Below are 17,718 nucleotides of genomic sequence, written 5' to 3'. Positions count from 1 at the left end.
CGCCGCCACTCCCGCCCCGAGGGGCGGCGCGGGGTGATGACGTCAGGCACGGTGCGAGGCACTGATTGAGGCGGCCGGCGCGGCTCGGCACAGCGCGGGGCCTTGCGGGCGGCGGGGCCGGCCGGGCAGCATGTCGGCACCGAGCGCCGTGTCGGATCCGCAGCACCCGGCGAGGCTGCTGCGAGCGCTCAGCTCCTTCCGAGAGGAAAGCCGCTTCTGCGACGCGCACCTGGTGCTGGAAGGCGAGGAGATCCCGGTGCAGAAGAACATCCTGGCGGCCGCCAGCCCCTACATCAGGTGCGGCGGGGCCGGGCCGTCCCGGGGCGGTTATATAACGGGGTGCGTTGGCTGAGGGCGCGGGGCGCTCCGGCTGCGGGTTCCGAGGTGCAGCCGCCGCTGTGGGCCCCCGCCTGGGGCCGGGGCAGCGCCTGGCTGTGCGGCTCCGGGCTGCTGCGGCCGGGCCTGTTGGGGCGCGGGGTCCGGCCCATCGTCCGTGCCGGCCTGCGGGGTTGGCTGCAACGTGGGCCGGGCGGCGGCGGGCTGCTGGTTTGATGCTTCCACATCACACGGAGCGCTTCGGGTCTCTGTTTCTGTACGCGTTCCGGCGGTGTGTTCGGTAGCACAGCCTCAGAGCTTTCGAGCATGGAAACAAAGTAAAAACAAACGGAATGTCAAGTTGGTGATTAACTTTTAAGTGGATGTTGGTCCAAGGGAGCAGTTCTCCCTGCCCGTGGTGGGGCTGAGGCTGGGGACAGGGTGCCGTAAAACAGAGATGGAAGACCAGGAAAAAGAGCCCTTAGAACAGACACTGAGGTGCACTCAGTCAGCTGCAGAAGGCTGCACTGAAAGGCAAATCAGAGGCGTGAAGTGAGGGTGAGCAGTCAGTCAAATGCTCTTCGAATGCCTGAATCCCTTTTTGGTTGCTCATCATTTTATAGATGACCCAGTGCTGTATCTGAACTCAAGACTGGAAGGCTTGCTTTAGGTGGAAGGTGCTGTATTGTTGTTAAAGCTGCTGTAACAGCAGTACAGACATACAAGGACGTGCAATCTTTTTGTTGCAAACCCTCTGTCGTTCAAAGATACTATAACTATTCTATAGAAGGGTGCCTTTTCACAGGTGTTAGTCTCCATGCATTGCATTTTGTTCTCCATCTCTGAACAGCATGCTGGGAAACACAAGTTAGGTGTTTGAGTGGAGTCCTGCTGTTGGGCAGAGCTACGTCAGCACCAACAAAACCTGCACTCTTTGGAGCTGTGGGTATTTTTGCAACTCGGGATTGCTCAGGCTCTTATGCATGAAGGAACTCATTAACTATGTGGAAAGTAGGTTGCCTGCATTAATATAGAAAGATGATGTAGTGTTGGTCATTTTGTTTCTTTTTGGTTTTTTTGAGCTTACTCATCTTTTCTCTTTGGGCTTACGAGAGGCGAGGATACATGTACCCAATTCTGGAGCACATAAAGAAATAGATTTGCCTTACCTGCCTTTGCAAAGCCACACTTTTACCCATGATGCTCGTCTCTTCTCATCGCGGTGGGATCCCTTTTTTACTCCAGCTGTTCTTCATTTTGGGTAGGACGGGTCAGGTGTGGCACCAGTACGGCACAACTGTGCTTCCAGCTGAGATGAACATTTTGCTGGCTCTGTCTGGTGATAAAATGCAGCTCTAGCCGTACCCAAATTTCTGCAAGTCCTCTTTATTCTGAGTGTTTTCCAAATGATTGATTTATGTTTCTATATAAAGAGTTACCAGGAGACGCAAGAATTCAATGTCATGTTATTTTAAAGCTGGCTTATTCCAATGCATGCTCTGCTACCAGAGTCTGAAAGTCTCCAACTGCCAATTGATTTGAGTTACATTTATTCCAATATGTAGCTCCAAAAATCCAATAACTAATTTCAGAAGAACATTTGGAAGAAGAACGAGTGGATACGTGGAACGTAGCAGTGGAGGTATTAGCTGGCGCTGCCTTTCCTGGCTCTATCATTATATATTGTGGCTGTGGGCAAGTTCAGAAACTTCGTATGGTTTGCATGAATGCTGAATTTAGGGTGTGAGCAGGAAAATAAGTAGGGATGGATGTTGTGAGGGGGTGGTTGGGTGTGAGCAGAGTCTGTGTGCTGAAGGATTTGTGTAGCCACAGAGAGAGGAGCGTTACCTGTTTTTGAGTTTTGCATGGAAGTTATTTGGCTGAGTGGTTATGAGTAGGGCACTTAGAAATTGCAGTGATGTGGTTTCCCTGTCGTTACTTGGCAGCTTGACTATCCATGCAGCTCAGAAATGGCATCTGGGAAGAGGCAGAAAGATGTGAAGGCAAAGCAGAGACACGTGGATAAGCTGGCAGCCTTTGGGCCTGTGTCACCGTGTGTTCTCTGTGGTAGCTTGAGGTCTTGCCCCAGCTGCTTAGTGCCAGGTTGCTCCTAGTGCTCTTATGGGCAGCAGGGCCTTGGGTGGCCGTGTGAATTCCTACAGGATGGCTGTGTTTGGGCAGCCTTATTTCATCCCTTAGCCTGCCCCGGAGCAAATCTTAACATTTAGAAAACAAACAAACCAAAAGGCTCCCTGCATATCTCTAACATCTCGTGGTATGTTCCCAAGCCTGAGAAAAGGAGCGATCCTAATGAATAGTCTGCCATAGGGTGAAGCATGGCTTGGCTCGTGGATGCTGCTCTGCTCCCCGGAGAGCTTTGCTTTGAGCCAGGTTAGCTCTTGGATTTCTCTGCTGTAACAAAGCAGCCACAGCTCTGCACTACTGCTTTTTTGCTTTATGCTTTTTGTCCTGGCAATTGCTGTAACACACATTGCCCAAGTCGGTTTCCTTTGGCTCAGTTTGTTTGAGAACCCAGAGTAAATTACGCCATCAGAAGAGCGCTTTTGACAGAATAAACTGCTTACACTGGTGCGGTGTAAGTTGTAGCGTTTATCCAGAACCCTTTTATAGGATAGGTTTGGTCCAAGTATTCCTGGTATCCTCAGCAGCAGATTTCTCATCCAAGCAGTTTGAGGCCGGCTGAAACTTGCAGCTCTCTGCTCCCTGTGTGTCAGGGCGCACCGAGAGCAAAGGGGATGCAGGAGCTCAAGGTTGTGAATGAACTTTGCACTGTTACATGGTGATCATTCTGCTATCTCAATTAAGAGCCGTATTTAACAAATTAGGACTTATTTTTCTTGTTATCTCGGCGCGTGTCGTGTTTGGTTTTCACACATCTGTGTGAACAGATTGTAGATGGGTGTATGTACGCTATACTGTTCCTCAACATTTTTCTGACTCTGTAACAGAGCCGTAACCATCCTTGTGTCTTTTTCCAGATATGCATAATATAACCAAAATAAAAATGAAAGGTGAAGTTCCTGGTGCTTTTCCTCTAGATCTGTTTTGATTGGAAATAACAGCTTTTCCACCTTCTGACCTGTGCTGTTCAGCCTTCTGACACCCCTAAAACAAGCACGCCTTGCAAGACCCTTCTGCAAGACCCTTCTACAACCCCCAGACCTCCATGGGCTGCAGTGGAGCTGTGCTGTGACACCCTCCATCACCAGCTCCTTTCCTCCCAGTGCTGCCACTGGTCCGTTGGGTTACCAGGAGGTCTGTGAGCAGGTGGCTGCTAAAACATCTTCCTTCACAGGACAGCACAGAGCGGCTCCTGCTGCTTATTTCCTGATCCTCGTTTGGTTTCAACTGACATCTGTGACGACTCCTTATAGTGTTTTGACACTGTTCAGGACTAAGGCAAGCAACAGCTGAAGCTGGGTGCTGCTTTAGTGATGATGACTCTGTTTTCTTAAGCTGTGCTTTAGCTGAATTGCTCTGTGCTTGTTGCAGGTTGAAGGCATATGTCTGCCCGTCCCTCTCCATCAGTCTGCTCCCTGCTGCATGCAGTGCTGCTGTAGTAAGTGCTTCTACAAGCAGGAGTTTCAAGCCATGCCATAGCCAAGCTTTCTTAGGAGAGATTTGTTTCTGTCGGTCTCCTGGGGATTTCAGAGGCTGCCCTGACAGTGTGAACTCTTGCGGTAAGGTAGGAACAGATTGTGACAGGTTTTCCTCCCAGACTTTTAAAGCTGCAAATTATGCAACGCTTCTTTCCAAATGATACTGAAATGTTACTGGTGATGCTTTGGTGATACCTCAGTTGTGGAGTCTCTGCGACTTTGAGGAGCAATGAGTCAAAATTGTGGCTGCATCCAGAAATTCTTTATCTGACGCAGCCCAGGAGTGTCTAAATGTGGGTTGTGTTTGGATAAGGAGCTGAGGGGCAATAGTGACGTTATATTAAGAGCTTGTGCTTTAAAAAGGGCTACGCCAGGCTTGAGTGGGGAGTTACTAATTGCATTCCTGCTCCAACAAGCCCCTGAAGACAGCCCAGAGGGAAGAAGCAATAAGGCTCCTGCGCAGTTCAGTATAGGCAGGCAACACAGCTGGGCCACTTCTCAGCGTCAGGCGAGGGGGGAGCATGAAACCAGAGCATCTTGTTTACAGAGGAGATCTTGAGGTGACACTTTGTGGTCTCTGTATTGAAGTACAATTCAAGCACGTGCTTGGTTTGAGGGAAGGAGGTGTGGCAGAATGCAGCAGTTCAGGATGTCTGGGTCAGTTCCACTGCAGGTTGTGTGTGTTAATTGTTGTTTGCCCAAAGTTTTGTTGTTAACAGGGTTTTTTATATGAACCATTCTTCCTTAAAGCATACTTTGTGTGGAACAAGGCTGTTCTGATGGTGCTCCCGTGCCCGAGGGAAAAATCCGGAGCTGAGTCTGAACGCTGTGTTCTGTTTGCTGTGAACGTGGTGTTCTGTTTGCATTGATCTCGGCTACAAGGAGAGAAGGAACTTTTTCTTCATGTGGGCTGACAGATAATGAAATGAGAAATAACTGATGATCTCAAAGCGTCTGTGTAGACCTTTAATGTCACACGTGTATGAAGCTTTCCTTCTCAATCCTACTTCTGAGCTCAGTGCCACACGTGTGTTTCCATGCTGGAGTTTCCCCTGTTCATCTTCCACCAGTTCCAAGCAAACAAACAGAATTGCTGCTGTGGACAGCCCTGAAACTACCTGCTGCCTATCAAGGAAATAGCTTTGTAATACCATGTAGTTAGTGGCTGGCTTATGTCCTTGGGCATGTTGCTTTTACATCTCCTGAACAACTGTAAGCTGCCGACTACAGCTCTTACTATTCTTTATGAATGTAATACTTTGACTTGCAGACTTTTGGCTCCTTGTGCTGGCGGAGTCTTTACTTCACTTTCCTTTTTCCTCTTGGCTGTTGTTGCTTTTCATTTCCAGCCTTGCAGATTGTGGTTTTCCAGAGCTCCGTGAGGACAAGTGGGCTAAAAAACCCCACCTGGAAGAATCAAGTTTTCTCAGCAGATTCATTGGTGTTCTCCCAATAAGACTGCACTAAGTCAGAGATGTGTTTAGTTTTATTAGTATTTATATACAGAGATGTATTTAGTTTATTGGTATTTATATTTCATAAATGTTTTATTAGAAGTTGAATGGCGTGAGTGTGGTGCTGTTCTTGTTCCTCCTTATAAAAAAAATTACAAGTTTAAAAGCAGAATTAATCTAACAGAAAGCTGCTTTTTTTTCCCCTTTTTTTTAAACTAAGGTAAAGTTCAGTTTGGTTTAAAGCTGTAGAAATGCCTTCCTTTGCTTTTCCAGGGAAATCCTGGCTCCAGGCTGCTTCCTGTTTGGTAGAAACTTAGTGTTAGTGTTCAGCTGATGCTGAATGGAAGCTTCATGAGTCATCTGTTCAGTGGGTGGACTTGAACATGCTCTGGAGTGCCGAAATGATGTAGATGTGACACTGAAGGCGCTGAGGAAAAGCCTTGATGAGTGCTGCATGGAGTTAACCTGCTGCGGCGGTTGAATATTTCTTCCCACCTTTTCAGATGAACAAATGACCTATCTGAAACAATTGGCATGGAAATACAATGTTTTTTAGAGGTATTTTTGTTACGGGAAGGTATGCGATAGTCATCTTCCTGTGAGGAGGTGGCAGCCAGGGCTGCTCTATTCAGCCACATGCCCCGGTGAGGCCTGGCTCTGTGAGGTGCTGTGGTGAGCCCACAAGCCAAGAGTCCCTGCTTGGGGTCTGTGCCAGGCAGGCGTGTGTTCTGTCTGCTTAGGGCTAACCCTTGTGTTTGTGCAGGACGTGCTGGCTGAGGGGAGGCTGCCAACTGAGATTACAGCCTGGCTGTGGGTGAGCTCAGCACAGTCAGATCTTCAGGGTAAAGAGGTGCTTTGTTGAGGGAAGCCCACCGGCTGTGAACGTGCCCTGTGCTGCTGCTGAAGGAATCACTTTGTGTGTCGTTTCATTCTGGTTTATTTTTCTTATAGAGGGGAAAAAGAGCCTTAAGTTTTTGCCTGACCAAGTTTTTACTCTCTGTTGGAAAGTTCAGGTTATTCCTCATTGTTCCCCTTGAAACCAAAGGAAGCAACTTGTGCAGATCTGTATGCTGAGCTGTTGGGTGGAATATTTTGCCTTGAGAGCAGAAGTTACAGATGATCTTAAAAAGAAAGACGTAGCCAAGGCACAGCCAAAATGCACTGAGAGCTGGCACCCTTTGCAGGGTGTGGTGAAGACAGTCAGTCTTTTATGTGCACTGCTGAAGGCCAGGGCGCAACCTCCAGGAGAGCCTCTCATTTGGCTGTAAAGTGCCGTGTTGGAGGAGGGCAGTGGGTGGAGTGAACTGCTGCATCATGTTGTTGTGTGTGACCTATTTAACGGTGTAATTATTAAGGTTCTTTGCATGCAGAAAGATCAGGCTAGATGGAAGAAAAATGTTGCAGATAGAAGACTTCACACAGAGGGTGGTGACACACTGGAGCAGGTTGCCCAAGGAGCCTGTGGATGCCCCATCCCTGCAGGCATTCAAGGCCAGGCTGGATGTGGCTCCAGGCAGCGTGGGCTGGTGGTTGGTGACCCTGTACATAGCAGGGGGTTGAAACTGGATGATCATTGTGATCCTTTTCAACCCAGGCCGTTCTATGATAGAAGGGCAGACATGAGAAAGAATTGGCCAATGTAATGGTGAAGTTAAGCAGGGCTTGGTTAGACTTAAGCAATTAAGCTTGCTGTGTGAAGACTTGGCCAGTGTAAGGAAGAGGCAAAATGATGCTTGATAACATTGTTTGCAATGAAACCAGAATTTGAAAGTTTCTCCTTTACTGACGAGGAACAGTGATTCACTGAACTTGGCGTTTTTGATGCTCTCTGGTGTCCCATTGCCACCTCCTTCTGGCCTGGGGTGCAGCTGTGTGTGTTGGGTTTGGTGCGTGTCTTTGCCAGAAATGTTTGTCAGAGATACAGCTGCCTTCTTGAGAAGGTCACAGCACTGGTGCAGATAAAGGATGTGTCAGCAAAAATGGATGTTATTGTGCCTTGATTTGGAAGGATAGCCTTGTTACTTCAGTGCTGAGATGGAACAGCGTCCATTGGCAGAGGCTGTGCGGTGTAGGCTGGCCCTTGTGATTAATCTGGAGCTAAATCAGTAATTTGGAAAGGCAGCTCCTTTCAAAAAGAAGAGTGTTTCCCTCTTGCCTGCTGGGATTTGGCTTCTCACAGCCGTGTAAGCTGCTCTGCAGAGCTGTGTTGTTAGTGCGGTGATGTCCAAGTAGGCAAAAGTTTTGTTTTGTTTTAACCTCTTCTTGCAAAGCACCAAAACCAACTAGCTTTGTTTCCCAATTTCTAATTGATCTTCACTGCAAATATCTTAAACCTACTCGAGTAGCTGCAGTCTGGGGTGTTCTCTGTGGAGGCTGCATTGCTCTCATTTACCTTGCTGGTCTTATTGCTCACATCTCAAGAAGAGGTGTTGGGATGGTTTTCCTTGCTGTGCGTTATGCGGTGACATCTGAGGTGACTCATTAGGATTGTGCTCCTTAAGTGACATGGACAAGCAGATTCTAAATCTGTCTGTGACAGACACACAACATCAAGCACATCACAGTAAGGCTTGTTTGTATGCATGGAGTCAAGCTGTTCAAAACTGAATTAGGTGAGAAAATAAGGCTAAGAAATTCCCTTGCTTTGTTTTCCCCCAGCTGTGTGTGCATCTGGGCTGTGCTCTGTGCCATGGGGTTTTATTTCCTTCCAAATCTGGATGGTCTGGTCGGTCTTCTGAGCTGAAGAAGAACGAGGCAGCTATTTATGCAATGGTTTGGCAAATTAGAGTGCTTTTAAAGTCATGAGACATGTTGTCCTTAGCAGGGAGCTCTCATGCATGCACTGGAAGCAGCCATAGTGCGTCGCTGTCCGTTGTTAGTTGTTGGTTTCCAGATTTCATCCATGCAGATCATAGGAAGAATGAATCAGTGTGGAAAAGAGCATGCTGGCAGGGGAAGCAAGCACCCTGGCATATGGACAGACTGGAAACCTTTGCTCAAACATGGTTGGGAACTTTTCTTCTAGACTGAGATTTGATGGAGAACCAGGTTATGTGTTTTGCATGCTGATGTCTGCTCTCCACCTGAGCTTGGAACAAACATGTTTGGAAACTTTCTGGTTCTGAGAGTGGGATGTGCTGTGACCAGGGCACTTGAGCTCTGTGTTTGCTGGTGAGGAGTGGGTGCAGGTGGTGCAAGAGGAGGAATGTCCCCATTCCTTCCTCTTATCTACCCCATTTTTTTCCTCTTCTTCCAGTTTTCTCTGAGCTGCTACACTCAGTTTTCTATCTTAGCCTTTTCCTGCCCTAAGCTCTGCTATGAGCCATCCAGCTGCTGTTTGGGAGTGGTTCTTGTGTCACGGCTCAGACACCTTTGTGCCAAAACAGGGAACCTGGTAGTTCATTAGCTAGCAAATTAAGGCTCTGAGACAGATGGATAACTACTGCTTCTCAGATGATAGGAGCAAAGCGTCGTTTGAAACTGAGTGGGAAGCATTTGCATACTGTGCGTGTTTGTCTGCATACAAGAGACTGTAACTGTACAACTTCTCCGTGTGCTCTCAAGTTTATTTTCTCTCTGCTCTGTTTGTGTTTTGGGCAAGAATCTGCGATTGGTTTGTTTCTTTTCAGGTTAACAACTGTTGTGCCCTGAAGAAGTGCAGAGGAAATAGAACACAGAGCCTGATAAGACCCCAAAGCTCTGGGCAATGCTTCCTTGTTACTAGGAGGTGTCAGTGTAAAGTCCATGCAACAAGGTGATTTAGCTTGGGTGTGGGCTGGTGATGCTGAGATGAAAGTTAGTGATAAGCAGTGCTAGTCCTTTCCCTAATCTCCCCATTAGTGCTGCTATGCAATGTGTTTATTATGTGCTTGCCCTCAGTTTAAAACCCACTGTGCATTGGCTGCCCTGGTTTGGTGTGGGTCCATAGCTGTTACCCATAGGTTCTTGGTGTGGAATGGATCCCATCTGGCTGCTGTTCCTGGAAAGAAGCCAGACACTGTTAATGTAGGTTTGTGTGGCTTTAGTGAACAAAAATGCCATTTTATCCCAGAGATAAGGTATAGCTTTCATTGTCAAACAAGAAACTCAAACTCAGGTGTAACCAATGAACATAAAATTGAGGTAATTTGGATAGACTTGAAAATCTGCATCTAGAAACCTAACCCTGGAATTGGGAACGGATGTTTGTGTGTGTAGATGCTCCTTCCTTCATTTGGAGCTTGTAGGTTTGGGAAATGCCTGTTCCCCTTGGGCAGGATGAGGTGGGTTGGGATACGAGTTGCACAGCATTGCTTGAGCCCTGCATTTGCTATAGAAGTTTCTAGCTGACAGTTCACAGATCAGTGTCTGTTCTTTCAACATGGTCGGGAATCACGTGGGCCATTTACAGAAGGTGTTTAATTTTCCTAATCTCATTCCAAGAGTTAGGAAATAAGCAATTTGCTCATCCAAATTATGTTGTTGTTCTGTCATGTGTGCTGGGTGCTACACAAACACAGGGCAGAGCAGCTTAGCGTCAGTGCTGTTGCAGTGATGTGCATGGATTGGAGCAGTTACTTCTGACAGAGTTCTGCTCACAGCATAGAAGAGCAGTACGAAAACAAGGCAGCAGATATGGCTGAGTGCTAAAATTGCCATCCTTATTTGCTCTTCAGACTCTTTATAGTCTCAGATTTTATTTGATGTGAGTTGTGTGTTTTGAGAAAATGATTTATTCTGAGTGTAAGTGAAGCAGAATCTGGCCCTCAGCTAAGTCGTATCTGCTTAGTGTGAGTGTGTGTAACAGACAGTGACAGTTTAAGGTGTTTTCCAGTTCTCCTCTGTTCTATTCAAAAGCACATCCAAACTTCCCAGGGCTTTTAAAGAAACTGCTCACCAGAAACGTGTCTGCTGATTTGGGTGAATATTTGCAGCTTGGCTGAGCAGAACATGGCCTGTTTCCTGGAACTGTGAGCACACAGTGCAGCTAAAGCCAGTCGTAACACTGGGCTGATAACATCATAAACCAGACAGAATGGTCGAGTTGTGCTGCTGGTGTACGTTTAGTCACATATGCTCATTCCAGTGTGTTGTTTTGGGAAAGCAATGGGGGCTGTCTGTTAGTTTGTTTCACCTTTACCAAAAGGAATTCTAGTTTCATCTGTCAGCAGAAGTGCCCTTCTGTTTGAAGCTGTGAGTGATGTTTGTGAATGCTTGGGATGAATGAGCCAGGAGAAAATTGCTTTGGCTCTCCAATGCCATAAGTAGTTTCCAAGGCTAACCTGCTTTCGTTCGGTCTGCACGTGTGATGAGCAGTACCAGAGACCATGCATATCATCTCTTCTTGCCAGCTTTCAGACTATACTGTAAGGTTTTACCATTCCTGTTTTAGCGAATGTGATGCACAGCTTGCCTGCTGTCATTTTTCTTTAGAAAGAAATGCTGTGCCCAGCTCCTGAGTGCTTCTTATTTATTGATTCATCTTCCTTTCTCCTCTTAGAACGAAGTTGAATTACAATCCTCCAAAGGATGATGGCTCAACGTACAAGATTGAACTTGAAGGGATATCTGTTGATATCATGAAAGAGATACTAGATTACATCTTCAGTGGGCAGGTATGGTATTAAAAAGAACAAGGTGGAAATTGAATTGTTTGACAAAACAACCTGGGTTTTAACGTTACTATAGTGGAAGATAAATCCATTGGGGATCACACTTTAAAGATTAGTGATGAAGCAACTGCAGAGTGGTGCATCTCATATAGGTTCTGCCTGTGAAATAGAGGCAGCAAGTTCTGCAAGGAGTTCTCTCATGTCACACTGTGGAGGAGGACTCTGAAAAATTCCATTTTAAATCCTTGTATTAAACTGTTCGCTGTCCTCAGTAGCCTGCTGTAATGCAGGAATGCTTTCACTACCAGAAAAGCAAACTGGATTGACAGCAGTGGAGGCTGAGACCCCATCACTGACCCCTTGTATTAAAGTACTGCAGGCATTCTGTCTGCTTCTCTGGCCTCCTGCTGGCCGTGTGCCCACTGTGTCTTTATTCCAGTAGCCTTAGCAGGAGTCAATGTGTGCAGTTCAGAGTGTGACTGCTGAACTACTTGAGCTTTAGGCAAAAGCAAAGAAGCAGATACATCCTGAGGTTCTTTTCTGGACATGATTTTTCTTTTTTAAAGGTAATTAATTTATTGCGGAAAAATCCATTGTAGGCTCTGGGATGAGAGCAGCAATTTCATGGTTCCCTCAGGTGCAAAATCCTGCTTTGACACCTTCTGTCAAGCCAATCCTTTCCCCTTCCTTGGTTAATTTATCAATGTGTAGTGGTTGTATTGATTTCTCCTAATTTTTGCAATGCTGTTAATATTCCATTTCCCAGCTGCTGCGAATGATTGTAGTGAATATGGACGTGTCATGAAGCAAATGGGTGATAGTAGCGATAACTTCTAAATTAATTCTTGCAGATCAGGCTAAATGAAGAAACTATCCAAGATGTGGTACAGGCAGCTGATCTCCTGCTGCTTACAGACTTAAAAACTCTCTGCTGTGAGTTTTTAGAAGGTTGCATAGCTGCTGAGAACTGTATTGGTATTCGGGACTTTGCACTGCACTATTGTTTGCATCATGTTCACTACCTTGCCTCAGAGTATCTGGAAACTCATTTTCGAGATGTCAGCAGCACAGAGGAATTCTTGGAACTGACTCCTCAAAAACTGAAAGAAGTGCTGTCCATGGAAAAGCTCAACGTTGGAAATGAAAGATACGTCTTTGAAGCAGTGATTAGGTGGATTTCTCATGATTCAGAATCGAGAAAGGTCAGGACACTAAAAGGTTTATTTTTTGCATGTGACTTAAGTTAGAATGCTTGTTCTGATGGGTGGGAACTTCAGGTAGAACTGTAGAGTCATTTAGTCATGAGATCGTTGAGTTCAGCCATCATGTACCAAGTCTACCACTTAAACCATGCCCCCCAGCTTGATGTCCACATGACCCTGAAATACCTCCAGGGTTGGGGATGCCACCACCTCCTGGGGCAGCCTGCTCCAATGCCTAACCACTCCTTTCATAAGAAATTCCTGCTAACATCCAATCTAAACCTCCTTTTGTACAACCTCAGGTAGTTTCCTCATGTCCTGTCGCTTCGCTCCTCTTTGCTGTAACCTCCTTTCAGGTAGTTGTAGGGAGCAACGAGTTCTCCCCTCAGCCTCCTCTTCTCCAGACTAAACAATCCCTGCTCCCTCAGCTGCTCCTTGTATATCTTGTGTTCTAGGAATGCTGTTTTCAGAGCTAATCAAATAATAGTTGAATTTTGCTGGAAATGCAGACCGTGTCATTGTAGTGAGAGGGTGAATGAAAGCTGTGTTGATAAATTATTTCTTGTCTTCATTATTTAATAGGCCTTAAGAAGATAAAAGAAACCCATTGACACTTAATGATATAATGTTGATCTCAGAGAGAGAAAGCAAGTAGCACATTTGTATTGAAACTTCAGCAAATTCTTAATAACGTTGTGGTTGATTTTGTTACTTATTCCAAACATCAGAAATGCTTTGTAAAGTGTTTGTTAGTCTGTGTGTGAATGCCTTAAGTGTCATCCCACGGAGTCTGGGGAATGTTGAGTTGGTCTCTTTCTCTAGGTTCACATGAAGGATGTCATGTCAGCGGTGTGGGTTTCAGGCTTAGATGCGGCGTATTTACGTGAGCAGATGATGAGCGAACCTTTGGTACGGGAGATTGTGAAAGAATGCAACAATATCCCACTCACACCACCTCAGCAGGGAGAGGCCATGCTGGCCTCCTTCAAGCCACGCGGCTACTCGGAGTGCATCGTGACTGTTGGTGGAGAAGAAAGAGTGTAAGTATTGAGTGGTACTGCAGGTTGATGAGAGTGGACAAATAGAAACATCTGGGTGGAGCATCTGAGAATGCAGTGTGGAGTCAGCATGTGCACCTCAGTCCTAACAATAATGCAGGTCAATGCAGCGTGAATGAGGTGTGCCTGCTTTATCTCTCTGGTGTGTAGGAAACTAAACTTACATTTGGTTTGGAGATGTTCTTCTTATCAGGGAAATGCTGTGCTCTGTGAATGTGTGTTGTGGACAATGTGGCTGTAGACACAAGTAGTTAATGGTGAACTTGTAAAACTGTGTTTTGGTTTTGTTTGTTCCCCACCTTGTGTTCAGATCCCGGAAACCAACCTCAGTGATGCGGTGTATGTGTCCTCTTTATGATCCCAATAGACAGCTCTGGATTGAACTTGCTCCTATGAGTATTCCAAGGATCAATCACGGAGTATTGTCAGCAGGTAAAGGGGAACTTTGTTTTTGTAAAGGCAGCGTTATGGAAACATACCAGTGCCTCAAAGTGTGAGATAGTTTACGTATGTTTTTTCTTTAAGATTACGTTGCACTGGCCTTATTTCACGCTTCCCCTTTGCCCAAAACATCACTTTATTCTGTGAAAATCCCTGTCATTTGAGTGTCTTATAGTCGCTATTCCCGCAGTCTCTGTGAGAATCTGCTCATCTGTTTCTCCAGGAGTATTTTGTGTTTTAAGTGAATTCTAGTTGCTGCATCACTGCATGTGTTAAAGAGTATCTGCGGTGGTAGGCTTGAGTATGGGTTTGAACACGTTTTACTTCTTCCAGTCCAGAGTGTGACCTGTGACCGATCTGAAACTCTTAGCAAAGTGCAGCCTACATCTCACCAGTCTGATTGCCTTTCTCTGTACACGAGTCCTGTTTTTTAAGGTCACATTGCATTTTGTTTTACAGAAGGATTTTTATTCGTGCTCGGCGGTCAGGATGAAAACAAGGGGACGTTGAGCTCTGGAGAGAAATATGATCCAGACACCAACTCCTGGAGTTCGCTGCCACCGATGAATGAGGTAAGATCATTGTTTGACTCTTGGAGTTCATTTTTCTTTTTCCTACTTGAGCAAAACATTCAGTTGCTTCTGCAGGATTTTATAGTCTGAATCTCTGATCGTTCGCATCGTATGCATTCAGAGTCATGGTAGGGTTTGCTTCCTGCTTATACCCTGTTGTTGCAGCCTGTTAATGGCTGCAGAAATGGCAAACGCAAACTGTTACCAAAGAGCTTGCTGCAAAGTGGAACTTCAGGAATTCCTTGCTGTCGAGGGCCTGTGTTTGAGCTCAGAGGAAATCCACGTTTGTAGTTGTGATGCACTGTGAGAGTACAGACCTGAAAAGCTTCATTTTGGAGACCACTGCTGTGCAGACTGAAATACAGCCAAGCTCTGTTCTTAGGTTTCTGCAGGTTCTCTTTTGCTTTTGCTGCTCTGTTTGTTGTTTTTTTTTAATACCCTTTGTGTTCATGAATTGGAGAATATAATAATCTCATTTGTGAGATTCAGACTTCATTGTATTAAAAAATAATAGAAAAACCACTGTAGTGGTTGATACCAGTATCACTTGTCTGACAGACACGAGAGAAGATTGCACTGACTGCTCGTGGTTAGCAGTTATGTCTTACAGTGCTAACCTCATTGATATCCCTTAGGCACGACATAATTTTGGTGTGGTGGAGATTGATGGAATTCTGTATATTCTGGGAGGTGAGGATGGTGAAAGGGAACTAATCTCTATGGAGAGTTATGATATTTATAACCGCACCTGGACCAAGCAGCCGGACTTGACCATGGTTAGGAAGGTAAGAGCTACATTGTATTTTACCACCTTCCTTGCTGTTAAATAGTTGCAACTATCCTGTGTATCATAAGGCTTTGTTTCAACTAGAAACTCTAACAAGCAGCAGGGAAATGAGAGCAAGTCCCTTGTTTATGATGTGTATATTAGAACCATGACTGAATGTTTATGTACAATATACATAAGTGTACAGAAGTGTGTGTATAATTAGTTTGGAGCTCTGGATATCGCGTGTTTATGTGTAATTTTCTTTTTTCTTTTGAGATTGGCTGCTATGCAGCTATGAAGAAGAAAATCTATGCAATGGGTGGAGGCTCCTATGGGAAGCTCTTTGAGTCCGTTGAATGTTACGACCCCAGGACCCAACAGTGGACGGCCATCTGTCCTCTGAAAGAGAGAAGGTGGGTGAAGGTGAAGCTTGGGGGGAGTGGGATGGTACAATTGCTGGAGTGTATCCAGTCTGAGCCCAACAAAATGGTCCCTAAAACACCATTATTATGGTGGCTGAGTAAAGAGAAGAATCCAACCCATCAGAATGTTTCAGTAGAGATGTGCTTAGCATGTCACAAGCAATACTATCCTGAAGCAAAATAAAGAGTAGAAGTTGTCATCCAATTGGAACTTCAGCTTTTTCTCTAGAGATAAGTACATTACTGTAGTGGTAAATACATATATTTTTTTCATCAATACATGTTATATCTAAAAATACATGTTAAAAAAATGATAAGGATGGAATGTTTTAGTATATCTTCTGATTGTGTTTGTTGGTTCTTTTTTTTCCTGTTTTGGATTCCCAGGTTTGGGGCAGTGGCCTGTGGAGTTGCCTCTGAGCTTTATGTGTTTGGGGGGGTCAGGAGTCGTGATGACAGCCAAGCCAGCGAGATGGTGACGTGTAAATCTGAGTTTTATCATGATGAATTTAAAAGGTAACTAATTACAGCTATAAACCTGGGGAATGCATACAGATCAACAGTCACAGTTGGTTGGCTTTTGAAACAGTGTGGATTCTTGTCATAAGAAAAGATGCTGTGGGTGCTGTTCAGTGCAGTTACCTCCAGACGCTACACATGGCTGATCTCCTCCTGTTTGTTTTGAATTTGCTTCTGGTGACTTCATTTGTTATCTCTTGGCTCTTGTTTTAGAATCCACTTCAGTACATGTGGCAACTGTTTAAAACATAGCTTACGTTAGACTGAATTTTATGGGTAGTAACTTCATGCTCCGGGTGTCACTGGGAACCTTTTGTACCTCCACTGTTTTCTTTTTGCATTTAACTATAAATGGGATTTCTTTGCTTTTTTTTTTCTTTTTAATCAACTGAATTGAAATAAGACTCTGCTGTCAGAAATCTCAAAGAGAGCTGACTGTGGTGGAGAGAACTAAAGCTGTTACAAGATCACGTCTTTGAATGTAGCCTGTATAAAAGCACATAAAAATCGTATAGCAGTGGGGAGTTTAATATATAACTGTAATCTCTGTATGAAATGAACTTTTTGTTGTTCTAAGTCACGTCCATGTGAGCTCTGACCAAAAGAAGCTGGGGAGGAAATGCACTTCAAGGTGGTTATGGGAAGCAGACAGGAAGAGTTGCTGCTGATCCTCCCTGGTGTTTTTTGTTCCTTTGGGGCCATGGGGAGATGTTATAAGCAAACAAGGCTTAGGGCAGGGGGGTTTGCAGGAGAAAAATTCTGGAAATAAATGCTTTCTGACAAACTCCCTCCTGGTGTTGGTTGACTTGACGGAAATGTTTCCAGACTGATGCTGTTCTTCAGAAGGTGCTTTGTGGCTCACAGTTCCTTACCAGTGACTGTAAACCTGTTTCACTGGTTGGTGCAGTTTGAGCACAGGTGAGTTGGTGCCACCTGCTGTCTGCAGCGCAGGTACCTGCATTTCTCTGTTTTTGCTTAGTGGCATCCTAGGAAGTTACAGGATTCAAGTAAAGGTATGATGCGGTTCCGGTCACTTCAGCTCTTGATCTTGTACCCCATCAGGCATGTGAGTGCTACAAGGGCTGTGCTGGCACAAGGTGAGATAGCAGTTGTCTGACTGTCCAGCTGCAGCTGGAGGCACCTGCAGGGAGCTGCTCAGGTTGTCTCTTTGTCCTTCTGCCTTGCCAGTGCGTGTCATTTGTTTGGGAAATTCATCTTGATGTGAACCTGAGTTAGGGCAATAGGCGGCTCCTGGGTGACCAGGACAGTCACCAGCAGTGCTACCTACACTAAGCACTTCTCTGCTCTCCGGTTTTGGGAGAGCCCGTTTTCACCCTCTGGAGCAAGAAGTGATGTTACTTACCAGGAGAGGGTGCTGTGATACCATGCTCTGTTACAACATCGGCCAGCAGGGACTGGCAGTTATCCCCAGACCCAGGCACAGCCACACTTTGCAGGGTGGGTGCCATCTGTCACAGGCAGGGCAGGGCTTGAGGAGCCTGAGCTGGGTCCGCTTAGGGGCAGTTCCTCCTTTTCATTAGTGCATAGTTAATGTGATACATATAGAGACTGATTCGTCATCTTAATGTTTTGCAGTTACTACAGGTTATTAATTTATCATTGAAAAGCACGTATATTTCTGCAGTGATGGTTTCTAAAACAAATAGTGGTCATCTGTCTCCTTCAAACCAACAGCATCAAGGAGTCAGGAGGAAGGAAATGCACACCTCTGAAATGCCAAAAGCTTATTCATTT

The 17,718-nt window shown here is 45.5% G+C and overlaps 1 protein-coding gene across 3 annotated transcripts in view; it reads left to right on the top strand.

The window, feature by feature from the left end:
- The window catches only part of GAN (gigaxonin), a 34,690-nt gene that overhangs the window by 48 nt on the left and 16,924 nt on the right, over positions 1–17,718 (top strand). For 2 of the 3 annotated variants that reach the window (XR_011904994.1, XM_072346481.1), the window contains exons 1-9: positions 1–297; positions 10,869–10,983; positions 11,832–12,182; positions 13,005–13,222; positions 13,551–13,672; positions 14,141–14,253; positions 14,889–15,038; positions 15,299–15,435; positions 15,832–15,960. The exon at positions 1–297 is cut by the window's left edge and continues 48 nt beyond it. Coding sequence is in view for 2 of the 3 variants with exons in the window: in XM_072346481.1 (XP_072202582.1) it covers positions 131–297; positions 10,869–10,983; positions 11,832–12,182; positions 13,005–13,222; positions 13,551–13,672; positions 14,141–14,253; positions 14,889–15,038; positions 15,299–15,435; positions 15,832–15,960 (1,502 nt within the window). In the remaining variant the exon portion in view is untranslated. Of the gene's footprint in view, positions 298–3,919; positions 4,022–10,868; positions 10,984–11,831; positions 12,183–13,004; positions 13,223–13,550; positions 13,673–14,140; positions 14,254–14,888; positions 15,039–15,298; positions 15,436–15,831; positions 15,961–17,718 lie in introns of those variants that run through there. The other variant, XM_072346482.1, reaches the window with a different exon arrangement.

This window comes from Excalfactoria chinensis, chromosome 11, assembly GCF_039878825.1.
Source record: "Excalfactoria chinensis isolate bCotChi1 chromosome 11, bCotChi1.hap2, whole genome shotgun sequence".
NCBI lineage: Eukaryota > Metazoa > Chordata > Aves > Galliformes > Phasianidae > Excalfactoria > Excalfactoria chinensis.
This window is presented reverse-complemented; position numbering and strand designations above follow the sequence as displayed.